The sequence below is a fragment of the Cherax quadricarinatus genome, chromosome 2 (assembly GCF_038502225.1).
Source record: "Cherax quadricarinatus isolate ZL_2023a chromosome 2, ASM3850222v1, whole genome shotgun sequence".
NCBI classification, from domain to species: Eukaryota; Metazoa; Arthropoda; class Malacostraca; order Decapoda; family Parastacidae; genus Cherax; species Cherax quadricarinatus.
The window spans coordinates 16,722,476-16,745,822 of NC_091293.1; the positions used below are offsets into that span (position 1 = coordinate 16,722,476).

Sequence of the window (23,347 nt, forward strand, 5' to 3'; positions counted from 1 at the left end):
AGCACTCCCTCCCCCGTCTTATTACTGACACTGAAGCACTCCCTCCCCCGTCTTATTACTGACACTGAAGCACTCCCTCCCCCGTCTTATTACTGGCACTGAAGCACTCCCTCCCCCGTCTTATTACTGACACTTAAGCACTCCATCCCCGTCTTATTACTGGCACTGAAGGACTCCCTCCCCCGTCTTATTACTGACACTGAAGCACTCCCTCCCCCGACTTATTACTGGCACTGAAGCACTCCCTCCCCCGTCTTATTACTGGCACTGAAGCACTCCCTCCCCCGTCTTATTACTGACACTGAAGCACTCCATCCCCGTCTTATTACTGGCACTGAAGCACTCCCTCCCCCGTCTTATTACTGACACTGAAGCACTCCCTCCCCCGCCTTATTACTGGCACTGAAGCACTCCCTCCCCCGTCTTATTACTGACACTGAAGCACTCCATCCCCGTCTTATTACTGGCACTGAAGCACTCCCTCCCCTCTTATTACTGGCACTGAAGCACTCCCTCCCCGTCTTATTACTGGCACTGAAGCACTCCCTCCCGTCTTATTACTGGCACTGAAGCACTCCATCCCCGTCTTATTACTGGCACTGAAGCACTCCCTCCCCCGTCTTATTACTGGCACTGAAGCACTCCCTCCCCGTCTTATTACTGGCACTGAAGCACTCCCTCCCCGTCTTATTACTGACACTGAAGCACTCCCTCCCCCGTCTTATTACTGACACTGAAGCACTCCCTCCCCGTCTTATTACTGACACTGAAGCACTCCCTCCCCGTCTTATTACTGGCACTGAAGCACTCCCTCCCCCGTCTTATTACTGACACTGAAGCACTCCCTCCCCCGTCTTATTACTGACACTGAAGCATTCCCTCCCCCGTCTTTTTACTGGCACTGAAGCACTCCCTCCCCCGTCTTATTACTGACACTGAAGCACTCCCTCCCCCGTCTTATTACTGACACTGAAGCAGTCCCTCCCCCGTCTTATTACTGACACTGAAGCACTCCCTCCCCCGTCTTATTACTGACACTGAAGCACTCCCTCCCCGTCTTATTACTGACACTGAAGCACTCCCTCCCCGTCTTATTACTGGCACTGAAGCACTCTCTCCCCGTCTTATTACTGACACTGAAGCACTCTCTCCCCGTCTTATTACTGACACTGAAGCACTCTCTCCCCGTCTTATTACTGACACTGAAGCACTCCCTCCCCGTCTTATTACTGACACTGAAGCACTCTCTCCCCGTCTTATTACTGACACTGAAGCACTCCCTCCCCGTCTTATTACTGGCACTGAAGCACTCCCTCCCCGTCTTATTACTGGCACTGAAGCACTCCCTCCCCGTCTTATTACTGGCACTGAAGCACTCCCTCCCCCGTCTTATTACTGACACTGAAGCACTCCCTCCCCGTCTTATTACTGACTCTGAAGCACTCTCTCCCCGTCTTATTACTGACACTGAAGCACTCCCTCCCCCGTCTTATTACTGGCACTGAAGCACTCCCTCCCCGTCTTATTACTGACACTGAAGCACTCCCTCCCCCGTCTTATTACTGGCACTGAAGCACTCCCTCCCCGTCTTATTACTGGCACTGAAGCACTCCCTCCCCGTCTTATTACTGGCACTGAAGCACTCCATCCCCGTCTTATTACTGGCACTGAAGCACTCCATCCCCGTCTTATTACTGGCACTGAAGCACTCCCTCCCCGTCTTATTACTGACACTGAAGCACTCCATCCCCGTCTTATTACTGGCACTGAAGCACTCCCTCCCCCGTCTTATTACTGGCACTGAAGCACTCCCTCCCCCGTCTTATTACTGGCACTGAAGCACTCCCTCCCCCGTCTTATTACTGACACTGAAGCACTCCCTCCCCCGTCTTATTACTGGCACTGAAGCACTCCCTCCCCGTCTTATTACTGGCACTGAAGCACTCCCTCCCCGTCTTATTACTGACACTGAAGCACTCCCTCCCCCGTCTTATTACTGACACTGAAGCACTCCCTCCCCGTCTTATTACTGACACTGAAGCACTCCCTCCCCGTCTTATTACTGGCACTGAAGCACTCCCTCCCCCGTCTTATTACTGACACTGAAGCACTCCCTCCCCGTCTTATTACTGACACTGAAGCACTCCATCCCCGTCTTATTACTGGCACTGAAGCACTCCCTCCCCCGTCTTATTACTGGCACTGAAGCACTCCCTCCCCGTCTTATTACTGGCACTGAAGCACTCCCTCCCCGTCTTATTACTGACACTGAAGCACTCCCTCCCCCGTCTTATTACTGACACTGAAGCACTCCCTCCCCGTCTTATTACTGACACTGAAGCACTCCCTCCCCGTCTTATTACTGGCACTGAAGCACTCCCTCCCCCGTCTTATTACTGACACTGAAGCACTCCCTCCCCCGTCTTATTACTGACACTGAAGCATTCCCTCCCCCGTCTTTTTACTGGCACTGAAGCACTCCCTCCCCCGTCTTATTACTGACACTGAAACACTCCCTCCCCCGTCTTATTACTGACACTGAAGCACTCCCTCCCCCGTCTTATTACTGACACTGAAGCACTCCCTCCCCCGTCTTATTACTGACACTGAAGCACTCCCTCCCCGTCTTATTACTGACACTGAAGCACTCCCTCCCCGTCTTATTACTGGCACTGAAGCACTCTCTCCCCGTCTTATTACTGACACTGAAGCAGTCTCTCCCCGTCTTATTACTGACACTGAAGCACTCTCTCCCCGTCTTATTACTGACACTGAAGCACTCCCTCCCCGTCTTATTACTGACACTGAAGCACTCTCTCCCCGTCTTATTACTGACACTGAAGCACTCCCTCCCCGTCTTATTACTGGCACTGAAGCACTCCCTCCCCGTCTTATTACTGGCACTGAAGCACTCCCTCCCCGTCTTATTACTGGCACTGAAGCACTCCCTCCCCCGTCTTATTACTGACACTGAAGCACTCCCTCCCCGTCTTATTACTGACTCTGAAGCACTCTCTCCCCGTCTTATTACTGACACTGAAGCACTCCCTCCCCCGTCTTATTACTGGCACTGAAGCACTCCCTCCCCGTCTTATTACTGACACTGAAGCACTCCCTCCCCCGTCTTATTACTGGCACTGAAGCACTCCCTCCCCGTCTTATTACTGGCACTGAAGCACTCCCTCCCCGTCTTATTACTGGCACTGAAGCACTCCATCCCCGTCTTATTACTGGCACTGAAGCACTCCATCCCCGTCTTATTACTGGCACTGAAGCACTCCCTCCCCGTCTTATTACTGACACTGAAGCACTCCATCCCCGTCTTATTACTGGCACTGAAGCACTCCCTCCCCCGTCTTATTACTGGCACTGAAGCACTCCCTCCCCCGTCTTATTACTGGCACTGAAGCACTCCCTCCCCCGTCTTATTACTGACACTGAAGCACTCCCTCCCCCGTCTTATTACTGACACTGAAGCACTCCCTCCCCCGTCTTATTACTGACACTGAAGCACTCCCTCCCCGTCTTATTACTGGCACTGAAGCACTCCCTCGCCTCGTCTGATTACTGGCACTGAAGCACTCCCTCTCCCCGTCTTATTACTGGCACTGAAGCACTCCCTCTCCCCGTCTTATTACTGGCACTGAAGCACTCCCTCTCCCCGTCTTATTACTGGCACTTAAGCACTCCCTCCCCAGTCTTATTACTGGCACTGAAGGACTCCCTCTCCCCGTCTTATTACTGGCACTGAAGCACTCCCTCTCCTCCTCTTATTACTGGCACTGAAGCACTCCCTCTCCCCGTCTTATTACTGGCACTGAAGCACTCCCTCCCCAGTCTTATTACTGGCACTGAAGCACTCCCTCCCGTCTTATTACTGGCACTGAAGCACTCCCTCCCGTCTTATTACTGGCACTGAAGCACTCCCTCCCGTCTTATTACTGGCACTGAAGCACTCCCTCCCGTCTTATTACTGGCACTGAAGCACTCCCTCCCGTCTTATTACTGGCACTGAAGCACTCCCTCCCGTCTTATTACTGGCACTGAAGCACTCCCTCCTGTCTTATTACTGACACTGAAGCACTCTCTCCCCGTCTTATTACTGGCACTGAAGCACTCCCTCCCGTCTTATTACTGGCACTGAAGCACTCCCTCCCGTCTTATTACTGGCACTGAAGCACTCCCTCCCGTCTTATTACTGGCACTGAAGCACTCCCTCCCGTCTTATTACTGACACTGAAGCACTCTCTCCCCGTCTTATTACTGGCACTGAAGCACTCCCTCCCGTCTTATTACTGGCACTGAAGCACTCCCTCCCGTCTTATTACTGGCACTGAAGCACTCTCTCCCCGTCTTATTACTGGCACTGAAGCACTCCCTCCCGTCTTATTACTGGCACTGAAGCACTCCCTCTCCCCGTCTTATTACTGGCACTGAAGCACTCCCTCCCGTCTTATTACTGACACTGAAGCACTCTCTCCCCGTCTTATTACTGGCACTGAAGCACTCCCTCCCAGTCTTATTACTGGCACTGAAGCACTCCCTCTCCCCGTCTTATTACTGGCACTGAAGCACTCCCTCCCGTCTTATTACTGGCACTGAAGCACTCCCTCCCGTCTTATTACTGGCACTGAAGCACTCCCTCTCCCCGTCTTATTACTGGCACTGAAGCACTCCCTCCCCCCCGTCCTATTACTGGCACTGATGCACTCCGTCCCGTCTTATTACTGGCACTGAAGCACTCCCTCTCGTTTTATTACTGGCACTGAAGCACTCCCTTCCCTCTTCTTATTACTGGCACTGAAGCACTCCCTCACGTCTTATTACTGGCACTGAAGAATTCCCTCATGTGTTATTACTGGCACTGAAGCACTCCCTCACTTATTACTGGCACTTAAGCCCTCCCTCAGGCCTTATTACTGGCACTGACGCACTCCTTCCCTCCCGTCTTATTACTGGCACTGAAGCACCCCCTTCCTCACGTCTTATTACTGGCCCTGAAGCAGTCCGTCCCTCCCTTCCGTCTTATTAGTGGCACTGAAGCACTCCCTCACGTCTTATTACTGGCACTGAAGCATTCCCTCCCGTCCTATTAAATTTCAGCTTCCCAGGTCTGACAAGTGCTTGTCTCAACTAGGATGATCTAATTTGGTATTAATCCTGTCTTACGTGCTAGTTGTTGATTGTTAGAGAGAGAGAGAGAGAGAGAGAGAGAGAGAGAGAGAGGGAAGGATGGAGGGAGGGAGGTCGACAAGACATTTTTGAAGTTACACTCTGGCTTGCACTACAGGACTCAACACTGATACTCACAAGTAACACTCTGGCCTCCACTGCAGGACATACTCACCACTGGTACTCACAATACTCTGGCCCGCACTGCAGGACACAGTCATCACTGGTACTCACAGGTAACACTGGCCTACACTGCAGGACACTCACCACTGGTTCTCACAAACAACACTTTGGTCTGCACTGCAGGACACTCACCACTGGTACTCACAAATAACTTTCTGGTCTGCACTGCAGGACACACTCACCACTGGTACTCACAAATAACTTTCTGGTCTGCACTGCAGGACACAATCACCACTGGTACTCACAAATCAGTACTAATCAATACCTTCGTGTATATCACCGGTGTTATGTACTCACAGGTATGTTATTAAGACACGGTATACGGTTTATGTCTTCTTACTGAGACAATGTTCCAGCCTCCAATGATTTCATCATCCACCTCTCAACAGAGCGCCACAAACCGCACACGGAGTTTTGTTTGTAAGAATATAAGAAAGTAGGAACACTGCAACAGGCCTACTGGCCCATACTGGGCACGTTCTTGTAAAATCCAAACCCATTAACAAAAATATTCACCCAACCCATTCCCAATGCTACCCAAGCAATAAGCTTTGATACCTGTATAAAGAAAATTAGAAATGGATGAATAATAAGCTGAAACATCTTTCAGGGCAGAAGAAAGTAATTTACAGACACATCAGGAGAGGTGAGGGTCATCTTATAAATGAGTATATTCATATTCAGGTAAGAAGACTTCACTAGTGAGTAATGAGTAAGAGAAGCAATGCAGTAAGTACTCACTCGTTGGGCAGGTCCGGGGCGCCGTCCTCCTGGCCGGGTATGTCGACGTGAATGAAGACCGAGCGGTCCTTGGTCTCCTTCATCACCGGGTGCTCCACGAACTCCACCCACGACGAATCTACGGGAGACACTCGCACATTAGTACAGTCTCGTGCGTATGTACCGGGGAAGAGAGAGAGACAAGCAATGTTCTTGTTGACGTACACTAGCGTGTCACTGTTTGTAAGTGTGAGGGCCAGGTAGACAAACATTACATCTTACCTTTGCAGCTTTCAAGGCATGAAAGAAACCTTTGTAATGTCAGATCAGGATGTATGAAACCTCAGCCACCTTCGTAATGTCGGATTAAGATGTGTAATACTACATTAACTGGTTGGATTATAGTTGTATTCATTAAGTGGGTCGCCAGATCATCCATACACTAACACCGTCATTACTTTGATTCTGTGAAGAGTAGATTAAACTCTCAGTGTTTATACACACTGCGAAGTACACTAGAGAGATCGATATCTCTCGACTCACGAAATCGTAATGATACGATTGCAAACAAACCATATCACGGGTGGGGTTAGAACCCGCGATCAGAGTCACAAAACTCCAGACCGTCGCGTTAGCCAATGGACCAGCTAGTTGGATGAATCTTATTGTAGCTAGCTGACCCAGTGGCTAACGCGACGGTCTGGAGTTTTGTGACTGATCGCGGGTTCTAACCCCACCCGTGGTATGATTTGACCGACTAGCCACTAATCAGTCTGAAGATCGACAATCCAAATGATTTCTTCATGAATGAGCCTCAAAACTCCATCTATGTATGCCAGATTTCCGACATTACCCTAACTCCGATAGACTTCGAAAAAGTCATTGACAACATGCCAATGCACTCAGCCCCAGGGCCAGACTCGTGAAACTCTTTGTTCATTACGAACTACAAGAAACCCCTTTCACGTGTCCTAAGTACACTATGGAGAAGGAGCTTAGACACGGGTGAAATTCCAGTCACTTAAAACAACGGATATAGCCCCACTCCATAAAGGTGGCAGCAAAGTATTAGCTAAGAACTATAGACCAATAGCTCTAACATCCCACATCATAAAAATCTTTAAAAGAGTGCTAAGAAGCAGGATTGCAAACCACCTGGATTACCAAAAACTGCACAATACAGGGCAACATGGGTACAGGGCAGGTCGCTCCTGTCTCTCGCAGGATGCACTGGTAGAAAAACAGAATGCGATCATGGCGTAATAGCGCACAAAATACGTGCTAAAGGAATAACCGGCAAAGTGGGGAGATGGATTTTCAACTTCCTAGCCAATCGAACGCAAAAAGTAGTGGTCATGAGTTAAATCGGAAGCTGCCATAGTGAAAAGCTCTGTTCGACAAGGCACAGTACTCGCCCCCATTCTGTTCCTCATCCTCATATCAGACATAGACAGAGATGTAATCCACAGCACGTGTCATCCTTTGCAGACGATACTAGGATCTGCACGAGACTCATCTATTGAGGATAAGGTTAACCTCCAAGAAGATATAAACCAAGTTTTCCAATGGGCAACGGGAAACAATGTGTTCAATGAGGACAAATTCCAACTACTCCGTTATGGAAAACTGGAGGAGATAATAACTAGAACAGAGTATACTACAAACTTTGGCCATACAATAGAGTGGAAAAATAGTGTAAGGGACCTGGGAATGGTAAAGTCTGAGGCTCTCACTTTCAAAGATCACAACAGTGCCACGATCACAGGTGCAAAGAAAATGATAGGATGGAAAATGAGAACGTTCAAAACGAGAGATGCCAAGCCAATGATGATCCTTTTCAAATCACTTATTCTCTCTAGGCTGGAATACTGTTGTACATTAACATCTCCGTTCAAAGCAGGTGAAATTGCAGATCTAGAGAGTGTACAGAGAATCTTTACTGCATGTATAAGTTCTATCAAAAACCTTAACTACTGGGAACGCTTGCAAGCACTTGACTTGTACTCGTTGGAACGCAGGAGAGAGATATATCATAATCTACACTTGGAAAATCCTAGAAGGAATGGTCCAGAATCTGCACACACAAATCACTCCCTACGAAAGTAAAAGACTGGGCAGGTGATGCAAAATGCCCCCAATTAAAAGTAGGGGCGCCATTGGTACACTAAGGGAAAACACCATAAGTGTCCGGGGCCCAAGACTGTTCAACAGCCTCCCACCAAGCATAAGGGGAATTACCAATAGATCCCTGGCTGCCTTCAAGAGGGAGCTGAACAGATACCTAAAGTCGGTGCCGAATAAGCCGGGCTGTGGTTTGCACGTTGGACTACGTGCGGCTAGTAGTAACAGCCTGGTTGATTAGGCCCTGATCCACCGGGAGGCCTGGTCGTGGACCGGGCCGCGGGGGCGTTGATCCCCGGAATGACCTCCAGGTAGACTCCAGGTAGATATCTGTTGGTGTATATCCAATGAAAGATATATATCTCTCGATGGATATACACAGATATACACATCTCGGTGTGTATACGTCTGGTTCAGGGCCGATTTATTGGGAACGATCTTATCAAAGTTTAAAGTTTGTCATAGTGGAGCCCGAGCTGAGAGAGAGAGAGATGGGGAGAGAGAGGGAGGGAGAGAGGGGGGATGGAGAGGCGGCGAGAGAGAGGGGGGGGGGAGGGGGGAGAGAGAGAGAGGGGGGAGAGAGAGAGAGGGGAGAGACAGGCGGGGAGAGAGAGGTGGGAGAAAGAGAGGGGGGAGAGACAGGCGGGGAGAGAGAGGGGGGAAGAGACAGGCGGGGAGAGAGAGAGAGGGGAGAGACAGGCGGGGAGAGAGAGAGGGGGGAGAGACAGGCGGGGAGAGAGAGAGGGGGGAGGGACAGGCGGGGAGAGAGAGAGGGGGGGGAGGGGGTATAGATGGTTCCTAAACTGCCATTATTTTGATAGTGAGACACACCTGCGCAGTACTGCCAGATCGATGTTAACAGCAGTGGGAACAAGTGTTGCCACAAGTGGCGCCTCACTCTCCTCTTCACTCCTCCAACACAAGAAACAAATGCGTAAATACATCAACAAAGACAGAAATACAAAAACAAGTAAATTTGGGAGAAACGAATGAAAAGTGCTTAAGACAAACTGAAATTTAAATAACAACGAAGCTTATAAAATTAAGCTTTTACAACGAAGCATATATAGCGAAGCTTATACAATGAAGCTCATATAAGAACATAATGGAGGAACACTGCAGGAGACCTACTGGCTCATACAAGGCAGATCCTTATCAAAATCACTAATGGATTTGTCCACCCCGTTCCCAAAGTTATCCTAGAATCTGCTGTTGTATCCCAGACACCAGACAAACCCAGCCCCTCCCACTACCATCTTTGTCCAGTCTTTGTTAACACCTCCCCATTATCTTAGCAAAACCAATACTTACTAGATCTAAATTGATCTAACTTAAATCCGTTATTTCTGGTTCTTACCTGATTTGATATTCTCAGTATTTTACTAATATTATTTTAGTCATCCTTTTGTGTATGTTGTCTCCAAGTGAAGCCCCCTCAAGGAAGGTTCCTTGATGTTGGTGAGGGGCTCTTGATTTAGGGAATTGGATCTGTGCTCCAGTTCCCCAAATTAAGCCTGAATGCCTTCCACATCCCCCTCCCCAGGCGCTGTATAATCCTCCGGGTTTAGCGCTTCCCCCTTGATTGTAATAATAATAATCCAAGTGAAGCCTCACTAGTCATGTACACAGCTGGAAAATAACTTCTGGACTCCTGTTACTTATACTTCTTCATATAAATCCAAGTAATCTGTTAACCTTGTTGCGCACATAATGAAGCTTATAACAGAGAGGTTCTTACCGTCAAGCTTCGTATAAGCCTTGTTAATAGACACCTTAAAGTTGGACTAGAAAGTCACGTGAGCAAACACTAGGATATATTTATTAGAAAACGTTTCGGTCCCGGGATCTTGATCACTTCTAACATACTGAGGTTAAAAAGACTATATATAGGCACAGAATGAGGTGTGAGTGACTCATTGTGACCTGAAGAATGTGAGGTAATGTGATCACGTGACTACTGTGCCCGCTTGAGTATCATGTGTGCCAATGTTTTAAAAAAATTGTAGTTTCCAGTATTATGTTCTATGGTGTCGGTGACGGTGATGAGCAAGGCTTCCCAGACTTCGTCTGTGTCGAGGCTTCCAGACTTCGTCTGTGTCGAGGCTTCCAGACTTCGTCTGTGTCGAGGCTTCCAGACTTCGTCTGTGTCGAGGCTTCCAGACTTCGTCTGTGTCGAGGCTTCCCAGACTTCGTCTGTGTCGAGGCTTCCAGACTTCGTCTGTGTCGAGGCTTCCAGACTTCGTCTGTGTCGAGGCTTCCAGACTTCGTCTGTGTCGAGGCTTCCCAGACTTCGTCTGTGTCGAGGCTTCCAGACTTCGTCTGTGTCGAGGCTTCCAGACTTCGTCTGTGTCGAGGCTTCCAGACTTCGTCTGTGTCGAGGCTTCCAGACTTCGTCTGTGTCGAGGCTTCCAGACTTCGTCTGTGTCGAGGCTTCCAGACTTCGTCTGTGTCGAGGCTTCCAGACTTCGTCTGTGTCGAGGCTTCCAGACTTCGTCTGTGTCGAGGCTTCCAGACTTCGTCTGTGTCGAGGCTTCCAGACTTCGTCTGTGTCGAGGCTTCCAGACTTCGTCTGTGTCGAGGCTTCCAGACATCGTCTGCGTCTAAGGTGTTATAGGGCGAGGATGAGCCGTGTCTCATGCCAGTTCAGTGTCCCGTGGAGTCCCTGTGGATGACACCGTCTTTTCAACCTGTGTGTTAGAAGTGATCAAGGACTCAGGACCGAAACGTTTTCTGATAATATGTCCTAGCTTTTGCTTACGTGTCTTTCTAAACCACCGTGAAGCTTACACAGTGAAAATCATAAAATAAGGCTTTTGCAACGAAGCTTAACCGGGTGTACTGTATAATGTTATGGCTTCTTATACCAACATTCTGCCGAGAAAATTTGTGTCAACAGTCGCTCAAGTAACGCAAGAATTTCCTTCATGTAGAAAAAGATCAAAGATTTAAAAAAAGTTGGTCTAATTTATTTAGGCAGCGAGTTACTAAGCCTGAGCAGACAGCAGCAGGCAGCACCTTACTAGGCTGCAGCAGCAGGCAGCACCTTACTAGGCTGCAGCAGCAGACAGCACCTTACTAGGCTGCAGCAGCAGGCAGCACTTTACTAGGCTGCAGCAGCAGACAGCACCTTACTAGGTTGCAGCAGCAGGCAGCACCTTACTAGGCTGCAGCAGCAGGCAGCACTTTACTAGGCTGCAGCAGCAGGCAGCACCTTACTAGGCTGCAGCAGCAGACAGCACCTTACTAGGTTGCAGCAGCAGGCAGCACCTTACTAGGCTGCAGCAGCAGGCAGCACCTTACTAGGCTGCAGCAGCAGGCAGCACCTTACTAGGCTGCAGCAGCAGGCAGCACCTTACTAGGCTGCAGCACCAGGCAGCACCTTACTAGGCTGCAGCAGCAGGCAGCACCTTACTAGGCTGCAGCAGCAGGCAGCACCTTACTAGGCTGCAGCACCAGGCAGCACCTTACTAGGCTGCAGCAGCAGGCAGCACCTTTCTAGGCTGCAGCACCTTTCTAGGCTGCAGCAGCAGGCAGCACCTTACTAGGCTGCAGCAGCAGGCAGCACCTTACTAGGCTGCAGCAGCAGGCAGCACCTTACTAGGCTGCAGCAGCAGGCAGCACCTTACTAGGACGCAGCAGCAGGCAGCACCTTACTAGGCTGCAGCAGCAGGCAGCACCTTACTAGGCTGCAGCAGCAGGCAGCACCTTTCTAGGCTGCAGCACCTTTCTAGGCAGCAGCAGCAGGCAGCACCTTTCTAGGCTGCAGCAGGCAGCACCTTCCTCGGCTGCAGCAGGCAGCACCTTCCTAGGCTGCAGCAGGCAGCACCTTCCTAGGCTGCAGCAGGCAGCACCTACCTAGGTTGATGCAGGCAGCACCTTCCTAGGCTGCAGCAGGCAGCACCTTCCTAGGCTGCAGCAGGCAGCACCTTCCTAGGCTGCAGCAGGCAGCACCTTCCTAGGCTGCAGCAGGCAGCACCTTCCTAGGCTGCAGCAGGCAGCACCTTCCTAGACTGCAGCAGGCAGCACCTTCCTAGGTTGCAGCAGGCAGCACCTTCCTAGGCTGCAGCAGGCAGCACCTTCCTAGGCTGCAGCAGGCAGCACCTTCCTAGGCTGCAGCAGGCAGCACCTTCCTAGGCTGTAGCAGGCAGCACCTTCCTAGGCTGCAGCAGGCAGCACCTTTCTAGGCTGCAGCAGGCAGCACCTTCCTAGGCTGCAGCAGGCAGCACCTTCCTAGGCTGCAGCAGGCAGCACCTTCCTAGGCTGCAGCAGGCAGCACCTTCCTAGGCTGCAGCAGGCAGCACCTTCCTAGGCTGCAGCAGGCAGCACCTTCCTAGGCTGCAGCAGGCAGCACCTTCCTAGGCTGCAGCAGGCAGCACCTTCCTAGACTGCAGCAGGCAGCACCTTCCTAGGTTGCAGCAGGCAGCACCTTCCTAGGCTGCAGCAGGCAGCACCTTCCTAGGCTGCAGCAGGCAGCACCTTCCTAGGCTGCAGCAGGCAGCACCTTCCTAGGCTGTAGCAGGCAGCACCTTCCTAGGCTGCAGCAGGCAGCACCTTTCTAGGCTGCAGCAGGCAGCACCTTCCTAGGCTGCAGCAGGCAGCACCTTCCAAGGCTGCAGCAGGCAGCACCTTCCTAGGCTGCAGCAGGCAGCACCTTCCAAGGCTGCAGCAGGCAGCACCTTCCAAGGCTGCAGCAGGCAGCACCTTCCTAGGCTGCAGCAGGCAGCACCTTCCTAGGCTGCAGCAGGCACCACCTTCCTAGGCTGCAGCAGGCAGCACCTTCCTAGGCTGCAGCAGGCAGCACCTTCCTAGGCTGCAGCAGGCAGCACCTTCCAAGGCTGCAGCAGGCAGCACCTTCCAAGGCTGCAGCAGGCAGCACCTTCCAAGGCTGCAGCAGGCAGCACCTTCCTAGGCTGCAGCAGGCAGCACCTTCCTAGGCTGCAGCAGGCAGCACCTTCCTAGGCTGCAGCAGGCAGCACCTTCCAAGGCTGCAGCAGGCAGCACCTTCCAAGGCTGCAGCAGGCAGCACCTTCCAAGGCTGCAGCAGGCAGCACCTTCCTAGGCTGCAGCAGGCAGCACCTTCCTAGGCTGCAGCAGGCAGCACCTTCCTAGGCTGCAGCAGGCAGCACCTTCCTAGGCTGCAGCAGGCAGCACCTTCCTAGGCTGCAGCAGGCAGCACCTTCCTAGGCTGCAGCAGGCAGCACCTTCCTAGGCTGCAGCAGGCAGCACCTTCCTAGGCTGCAGCAGGCAGCACCTTCCAAGGCTGCAGCAGGCAGCACCTTCCAAGGCTGCAGCAGGCAGCACCTTCCAAGGCTGCAGCAGGCAGCACCTTCCTAGGCTGCAGCAGGCAGCACCTTCCTAGGCTGCAGCAGGCAGCACCTTCCTAGGCTGCAGCAGGCAGCACCTTCCAAGGCTGCAGCAGGCAGCACCTTCCAAGGCTGCAGCAGGCAGCACCTTCCTAGGCTGCAGCAGGCAGCACCTTCCTAGGCTGCAGCAGGCAGCACCTTCCTAGGCTGCAGCAGGCAGCACCTTCCTAGGCTGCAGCAGGCAGCACCTTCCTAGGCTGCAGCAGGCAGCACCTTCCTAGGCTGCAGCAGGCAGCACCTTCCTAGGCTGCAGCAGGCAGCACCTTCCTAGGCTGCAGCAGGCAGCACCTTCCTAGGCTGCAGCAGGCAGCACCTTCCTAGGCTGCAGCAGGCAGCACCTTCATGTGTGTGTGTTAACTCAGAGGTTAACTAAGTTAACAAACTTGAAGAGCTCTTCAAGTTAGTTCGTTATCATCCAGGTTGTGGTTCGTGCGGTGGATCGCGCGCGGCCAGCGGTAACAGCCTGGTTGATCAGGTCTTGGTCCACCAGGAGGGCGAGCCATTTACAGAGTCGCGGGGGCATTGACCCCCGGAAACGTCCTGACTGATTCCTTGGTTCTTGTTCTGTGATTGCAAAGTTATCTACTCTGATAACTAGGTTCTAGTCCTCTGGTAGTTATCACCTTGCTTGCAGTACTGGTAGTTATCACATTGCTTGCAGTACTGGTAGTTATCACATTACTTGCAGTACTGGTAGTTATCACATTGCTTGCAGTACTGGTAGTTATCACATTACTTGCAGTACTGGTAGTTATCACATTACTAGCAGTACTGGTAGTTATCACCTTGCTTGCAGTACTGGTAGTTATCACATTACTTGCAGTACTGGTAGTTATCACATTGCTTGCAGTACTGGTAGTTATCACATTACTTGCAGTACTGGTAGTTATCACATTGCTTGCAGTACTGGTAGTTATCACATTACTTGCAGTACTGGTAGTTATCACCTTGCTTGCAGTACTGGTAGTTATCACCTTGCTTGCAGTACTGGTAGTTATCACCTTGCTTGCAGTACTGGTAGTTATCACATTGCTTGCAGTACTGGTAGTTATCACATTACTTGCAGTACTGGTAGTTATCACATTACTTGCAGTACTGGTAGTTATCACATTACTTGCAGTACTGGTAGTTATCACATTGCTTGCAGTACTGGTAGTTATCACATTACTTGCAGTACTGGTAGTTATCACATTACTAGCAGTACTGGTAGTTATCACCTTGCTTGCAGTACTGGTAGTTATCACCTTGCTTGCAGTACTGGTAGTTATCACATTGCTTGCAGTACTGGTAGTTATCACATTACTTGCAGTACTGGTAGTTATCACATTACTTGCAGTACTGGTAGTTATCACATTGCTTGCAGTACTGGTAGTTATCACATTACTTGCAGTACTGGTAGTTATCACCTTGCTTGCAGTACTGGTAGTTATCACCTTGCTTGCAGTACTGGTAGTTATCACCTTGCTTGCAGTACTGGTAGTTATCACATTGCTTGCAGTACTGGTAGTTATCACATTGCTTGCAGTACTGGTAGTTATCACATTGCTTGCAGTACTGGTAGTTATCACATTGCTTGCAGTACTGGTAGTTATCACCATGCTTGCAGTACTGGTAGTTATCACCTTGCTTGCAGTACTGGTAGTTATCACCTTGCTTGCAGTACTGGTAGTTATCACCTTGCTTGCAGTACTGGTAGTTATCACATTGCTTGCAGTACTGGTAGTTATCACATTGCTTGCAGTACTGGTAGTTATCACATTGCTTGCAGTACTGGTAGTTATCACATTGCTTGCAGTACTGGTAGTTATCACCTTGCTTGCAGTACTGGTAGTTATCACATTGCTTGCAGTACTGGTAGTTATCACCTTGCTTGCAGTACTGGTAGTTATCACATTACTTGCAGTACTGGTAGTTATCACATTACTTGCAGTACTGGTAGTTATCACATTGCTTGCAGTACTGGTAGTTATCACCTTGCTTGCAGTACTGGTAGTTATCACCTTGCTTGCAGTACTGGTAGTTATCACCTTGCTTGCAGTACTGGTAGTTATCACATTGCTTGCAGTACTGGTAATCACATTACTTGCAGTACTGGTAGTTATTACATTGCTTGCAGTACTGGTAGTTATTACATTGCTTGCAGTACTGGTAGTTATTACATTGCTTGCAGTACTGGTAGTTATCACCTTGCTTGCAGTACTGGTAGTTATCACCTTGCTTGCAGTACTGGTAGTTATCACATTACTTGCAGTACTGGTAGTTATTACATTGCTTGCAGTACTGGTAGTTATCACCTTGCTTGCAGTACTGGTAGTTATCACATTACTTGCAGTACTGGTAGTTATTACATTGCTTGCAGTACTGGTAGTTATCACCTTGCTTGCAGTACTGGTAGTCACCTTGCTTGCAATACTGGTAGTTATCACCTTGCTTGCAGTACTGGTAGTTATCACCTTGCTTGCAGTACTGGTAGTTATCACCTTGCTTGCAGTACTGGTAGTTATCACCTTGCTTGTAGTACTGGTAGTTATCACCTTGCTTGCAGCACTGGTAGTTATCACCTTGCTTGCAGTACTGGTAGTTATCACCTTGCTTGCAGTACTGGTAGTTATCACCTTGCTTGTAGTACTGGTAGTTATGACTTTGCTTGCAGTACTGGTAGTTATCACATTGCTTGCAGTACTGGTAATTTCATTGCTTGCAGTACTGGTAGTTATCACCTTGCTTGCAGTACTGGTAGTTGTCACCTTGCCTGCAGTACTGGTAGTTATCACCTTGCTTGCAGTACTGGTAGTTATCACCTTGCTTGCAGTACTGGTAGTTATCACCTTGCTTGCAGTACTGGTAGTTATCACCCTGCTTGCAGCACTCGTAGTTATCATCTTGCTTGCAGTACTGGTAATCACCTTGCTTGCAGTACTGGTAGTTATCACCTTGTTTGCAGTACTGGTAGTTATCACTTTGCTTGCAGCACTGGCAGTTATCACCTTGCTTGCAGTACTGGTAGTTATCACCTTGCTTTCAGTACTGGTAGTTATCACCTTGCTTGCAGTACTGATAGTTATCACCTTGCTTGCAGTACTGGTAGTTATCACCTTGCTTGCAGTACTGGTTATCACATTGCTTGCAGTACTGGTGGTTATCACATTGCTTGCAGTACTGGTAGTTATCACCTTGCTTGCAGTATGGTAGTTATCTCCTTGCTTGCAGCACTGGTAGTTATCACCTTGCTTGCAGTACTGGTAGTTATCACCTTGCTTGCAGTACTGGTAGTTATCACCTTGCTTGCAGTACTGGTAGTTATCACCTTGCTTGTAGTACTGGTAGTTATCACCTTGCTTGCAGTACTGGTAGTTGTCACCTTGCCTGCAGTACTGGTAGTTATCACATTGCTTGCAGTACTGGTAGTTATCACCTTGCTTGCAGTACTGGTAGCTATCACCTTGCTTGCAGCACTGGTAGTTATCACCTTGCTTGCAGTACTGGTAGTTGTCACCTTGCTTGCAGTACTGCTAATTATCACCTTGCTTGCAGTATGGTAGCTATCACCTTGCTTGCAGTACTGGTAGTTATCACCTTGCTTGCAGTACTGGTAGTTATCACATTGCTCGCAGTACTGGTAGTTATCACCTTGCTTGCAGTACTGGTAGTTATCACCTTGCTTGCAGTACTGGTAGTTATCACCTTGCTTGCAGTACTGGTAGTTATCACCTTGCTTGCAGTACTGGTAGTTATCACCTTGCTTGCAGTACTGGTAGTTATCACCTTGCTTGCAGTACTGGTAGTTATCACCTTGCTTGCAGTACTGGTAGTTATCACCTTGCTTGCAGTACTGGTAGTTATCACCTTGCTTGCAGTACTGGTAGTTATCACCTTGCTTGCAATACTGGCAGTTATCACCTTGCTTGCAATACTGGCAGTTATCATAGTCTCTAACACGTGAGTCTGCGTGGTTATCTTTCTTTCATAAACAATATCACTATATTCTTGTGTTCAGTCTCACCGCAGCTACAAGGAAGATCTTGTGTTCAGTCTCACAGCAGCTACAAGGAAGATCTTGTGTTCAGTCTCACAGCAGCTACAAGGAAGATCTTGTGTTCAGTCTCACAGCAGCTACAAAGAAGATCTTGTGTTCAGTCTCACAGCAGCTACAAGGAAGATCTTGTGTTCAGTCTCACAGCAGCTACAAGGAAGATCTTGTGTTCAGTCTCACAGCAGCTACAAGGAAGATCTTGTGTTCAGTCTCACAGCAGCTACAAAGAAGATCTTGTGTTCAGTCTCACAGCAGCTACAAGGAAGATCTTGTGTTCAGTCTCACAGCAGCTACAAGGAAGATCTTGTGTTCAGTCTCACAGCAGCTACAAAGAAGATCTTGTGTTCAGTCTCACAGCAGCTACAAGGAAGATCTTGTGTTCAGTCTCACAGCAGCTACAAGGAAGATCTTGTGTTCAGTCTCACAGCAGCTACAAGGAAGATCTTGTGTTCAGTCTCACAGCAGCTACAAGGAAGATCTTGTGTTCAGTCTCACAGCAGCTACAAGGAAGATCTTGTGTTCAGTCTCACAGCAGCTACAAGGAAGATCTTGTGTTCAGTCTCACAGCAGCTACAAGGAAGATCTTGTGTTCAGTCTCACAGCAGCTACAAGGAAGATCTTTTCATAAGATATGTCAATTATATCATCTTTTCCCAGTCAATTGTCAACCATTTTTTGTAGGAAGAGTTTATCATGTATCATCATTTATCAGTTACCTTATTTTCGTGTAATGGACGGAGTGTTTCCTCAGTGGAATTTATTTCTCAGTTTCTCCACTGAATGTTATGTTTATTTAAGTGAAGGTCACACTGAATGAGATATACCTCTACTTTTGATGTCTTGAATGAGTTGAGAGAGTTTTTCTGCTGCCAGAGCCCGGTCATGGGCCAGTCTTGTCTAGTGCTTGCTTGGTCAACCAGGCTGTTACTGCTGGTGGCCCGATGACCCACATATCTACCACTGACTGGTTGATCTGGCACCTGGTGTAAGATACTTGTTTAGTTTCCTCTTGAAAACTTCCATACTTGTTCCAGCAGCGTTGCTGACGTCTTCTGGTAAGATGTTGAGTAATGTGGACTCTTAGTTGAGTGTACTGGCCTGGCCAGTACATGATCATCTTGCCGCCTCCATGTTCCCGTCTTAGTCGCATGCTCTTTGGTGGTAAATTGTCAATAGCGTCTGTATTATAGGTACTTACAATGGCCTGGGAGTTTTAAAGACTCAAAGGCCATGGGTTCAACTCCCACCCGTTCCTTGATTTGATTTCACGATCCTGTGTTTTGTCTTCAGGTTCCTGTTTCAGTCACATGCTGTTTAGTGGAAGTATGAACATTAGTAGTTGCTGCCACATAATCAGTGGGGTTCATTTACTCGTCCAGTTCCTCAGACCACCACTACTTCCTGACCATAAGTCCCACTTGCCAACCACTTATTTTCTCCATAGTATTTAATATCCTGCTGGAAATACTGCGGAAATTCTTGTTTACATTCTCGTCAATTCCGTGACTGCCATAATGTTGACTATATCCTCTGCTTGAAAAACAAAAGGACACAGTACCGTGACTGGAACAATGCACAAATAACTCGCACATAGGAGAGAGGAGCTTACCACGACGTTTCGGTCCGACTTGGACCATTTACAAAGTCACACTATAGGAAGGGTTGTTGAAGGAGAGGGGTAGGTTTTTTTTTTCATGGCTCAAGGGGACTGCAAGGATGGGGAGGTGTGTAGACATAAGCTTAAGAGACAGGAGCAGGGGGTGGTGCAGAGATAGTGGCAGGGGGTGGTGCAGAGATAGTGGCAGGGGGTGGTGCAGAGATAGTTGCAGGGGGTGGTGCAGAGATAGTGGCAGGGGGTGGTGCAGAGATAGTTGCAGGGGGTGGTGCAGAGATAGTGGCAGGGGGTGGTGCAGAGATAGTTGCAGGGGGTGGTGCAGAGATAGTTGCAGGGGGTGGTGCAGAGATAGTGGCAGGGGGTGGTGCAGAGATAGTTGCAGGGGGTGGTGCAGAGATAGTGGCAGGGGGTGGTGCAGAGATAGTTGCAGGGGGTGGTGCAGAGATAGTTGCAGGGGGTGGTGCAGAGATAGTTGCAGGGGGTGGTGCAGAGATAGTGGCAGGGGGTGGTGCAGAGATAGTTGCAGGGGGTGGTGCAGAGATAGTGGCAGGGGGTGGTGCAGAGATAGTTGCAGGGGGTGGTGCAGAGATAGTGGCAGGGGGTGGTGCAGAGATAGTGGCAGGGGGTGGTGTACAGGTGGGGAGGGGAGGGGCTATGGAAAGAGCAGAGATTGAGGATTAGTGGAAGGGATTCATTCTTGTTGGGAAGACTGATGGAGAGCTAAAGTTAGTACTCAGTTTAGGTGACGGGTGCCATACAAAGTGCCACATAGGGTGTTAGACACCAGCTGGTGTATGATGGGTGCCACAAGGAGGGAGAGGTGTCATACAGGGTGCCAGACACACCAGCTGGTGTATGATGGGTGCCACAAGGAGGGAGAGGTGCCATACATGGTGCCAGACACACCAGCTGGTGTGTGATGGGTGCCACAAGGAAGGAGGGGTGCCATACAGGGTGCCATACAGGGTGCCAGACACTCACGGTTGCTGCCCATGTCATGGACGGTGAAGAAGACAGCTCTGGAGTCAGCTTTGCTCAGGTCACCCTGTCAGAGATAAAAATAACTTAATTTATTATACCAACTTAAATATACAATCATACAAAATACACAAGTATAGATACTTCCATATACACACATACAAACAACTGCTTATAAATACACTAGTCAGTGTCACAACAGTTTCAACACAGGCAACAGAACAACAGAGGTACAACGGGAACAACAGAACAACAGATCTCCAACTGAGACAAGAGACAGAACATTAGAGCCCCAACAGAGTCAACAGAACAACAAAGCTTGAGATAACAGAACAACAGAGCTCCAACAGAAACAGAACTGCAGAGCTCCAACAGAGACAACATAAAAAAATTAGCTCCAACAGAGACAACAGAACAAAATAGCTCTAACAGAGACAACAGAACATTTCCAACAGAGACAACAGAACAACAGATCTCCAACTGAGACAAGAGACAGAACATTAGAGCCCCAACAGAGTCAACAGAACAACAAAGCTTGAGACAACAGAACAACAGAGCTCCAACAGGAACACCAGAACAAGAGAGCTCCAACAGAGACAACAGAGCTCCAACGGAGACAGAAGAACAATAGAGACAACAGAACAACAGAGCTTCACCACATACAACAGAATAACAGAGCTCCACCACATACAACAGAATAACAGAGCTCCAACAGAGACAATAGAACAGCAGAGCTCCAACAGAGACAACAGAACAGCAGAGCGCCAACAGAGACAACAGAACAGCAGAGCTTCAACAGAGACAACAAAACAGCAGAGCTCCAACAGAACAACAGAGCTCCAACAGAGACAACAGAACAGCAGAGCTCCAACAGAGACAACAGAACAGCAGAGCTCCAACAGAGACAACAGAACAACAGAGCCCCAACAGGAACACCAGAACAAGAGAGCTCCAACGGAGACAGAAGAACAATAGAGACAACAGAACAACAGAGCTCCACCACATACAACAGAATAACAGAGCTCCACCACATACAACAGAATAACAGAGCTCCAACAGAGACAATAGAACAGCAGAGCTCCAACAGAGATAACAGAACAGCAGAGCGCCAACAGAGACAACAGAACAGCAGAGCGCCAACAGAGACAACAGAACAGCAGAGCGCCAACAGAGACAACAGAACAGCAGAGCTCCAACAGAGACAACAGAACAGCAGAGCTCCAACAGAGACAACAGAACAGCAGAGCTCCAACAGAGACAACAAAACAGCAGAGCTCCAACAGAGACAACAGAACAACAGAGCTCCAACAGAAACAACAGAACAACAGAGCTCCAACAGAAACAACAGAACAACAGAGCTCCAACAGAGACAACAGAACAACAGAGCTTCAGTGACAAAAACTGAAGTGAATATACTGGCAATTAATTCTCAATAACTACATTATAATCACAAACGAAGTATAGGCCTGACTCAAGGCCTACGGGAGAAGAAAATCTTTCGGAACTCGTCAGTGTAAGCCTAGAGTGAAGATAATTGTAATCTAATCTATTGTGCCACCCAAAAAGAAGTGAAAAAATAGATTGATTATCAGTGGTACTGCGAGTATCATACTGTGGCACTGGCACTCTAGACCACCACAACTGTGGCACTCGTGCACTCTAGACCACCACAACTGTGGCACTCATGCACTCTAGACCACCACAACTGTGGCACTGGCACTCTAGACCACCACAACTGTGGCACTCGTGCACTCTAGACCACCACAACTGTGGCACTCGCACTCTAGACCACCATAACTGTGGCACTCACGCACTCTAGACCACCACAACTGTGGCACTCATGCACTCTAGACCACCATAACTGTGGCACTCATGCACTCTAGACCACCACAACTGTGGCACTCATGCACTCTAGACCACCACAACTGTGGCACTCATGCACTCTAGACCACCACAACTGTGGCACTCATGCACTCTAGACCACCACAACTGTGGCACTCATGCACTCTAGACCACCACAACTGTGGCACTCATGCACTCTAGACCACCACAACTGTGGCACTCATGCACTCTAGACCACCATAACTGTGGCACTCATGCACGCTAGACCACCACAACTGTGGCACTCATGCACTCTAGACCACCATAACTGTGGCACTCACGCACTCTAGACCACCACAACTGTGGCACTCATGCACTCTAGACCACCACAAGTGTGGCACTCGTGCACTCTAGACCACCATAACTGTGGCACTCATGCACTCTAGACCACCATAACTGTGGCACTCATGCACTCTAGACCACCATAACTGTGGCACTCATGCACTCTAGACCACCATAACTTTGGCACTCATGCACTCTAGACCACCACAACTGTGGCACTCATGCACTCTAGACCACCATAACTGTGGCACTCATGCACTCTAGACCACCACAACTGTGGCACTCACGCACTCTAGACCACCACAACTGTGGCACTCATGCACTCTAGACCACCACAACTGTGGCACTCATGCACTCTAGACCACCATAACTGTGGCACTCATGCACTCTAGACCACCATAACTGTGGCACTCATGCACTCTAGACCACCACAACTGTGGCACTCATGCACTCTAGACCACCATAACTGTGGCACTCACGCACTCTAGACCACCACAACTGTGGCACTCATGCACTCTAGACCACCACAACTGTGGCACTCACGCACTCTAGACCACCACAACTGTGGCACTCATGCACTCTAGACCACCACAACTGTGGCACTCACGCACTCTAGACCACCACAACTGTGGCACTCATGCACTCTAGACCACCACAACTGTGGCACTCATGCACTCTAGACCACCATAACTGTGGCACTCATGCACTCTAAACCACCACAACTGTGGCACTCATGCACTCTAAACCACCACAACTGTGGCACTCATGCACTCTAGACCACCACAACTGTGGCACTCATGCACTCTAGACCACCACAACTGTGGCACTCATGCACTCTAGACCATCACAACTGTGGCACTCATGCACTCTAGACCACCACAACTGTGGCACTCATGCACTCTAGACCACCACAACTGTGGCACTCATGCATTCTAGACCACAACTGTGGCACTCATGCACTCTAGACCACAACTGTGGCACTCATGCACTCTAGACCAC

General features: G+C 49.4%; 1 protein-coding gene across 2 annotated transcripts in view; it reads right to left on the reverse strand.

The window, feature by feature from the left end:
* LOC128686858 (uncharacterized protein ZK1073.1) overlaps nt 1–23,347 on the reverse strand; it is a 421,598-nt gene that overhangs the window by 155,601 nt on the left and 242,650 nt on the right. For both annotated transcript variants that reach the window (XM_070087444.1, XM_070087446.1), the window contains exons 3-4: nt 20,189–20,252; nt 6,097–6,214 (exon numbers count right to left, since the gene is read on the reverse strand). In XM_070087444.1, the coding sequence (XP_069943545.1) occupies nt 6,097–6,214; nt 20,189–20,252 (182 nt within the window). The remainder of the gene's footprint in view (nt 1–6,096; nt 6,215–20,188; nt 20,253–23,347) is intronic.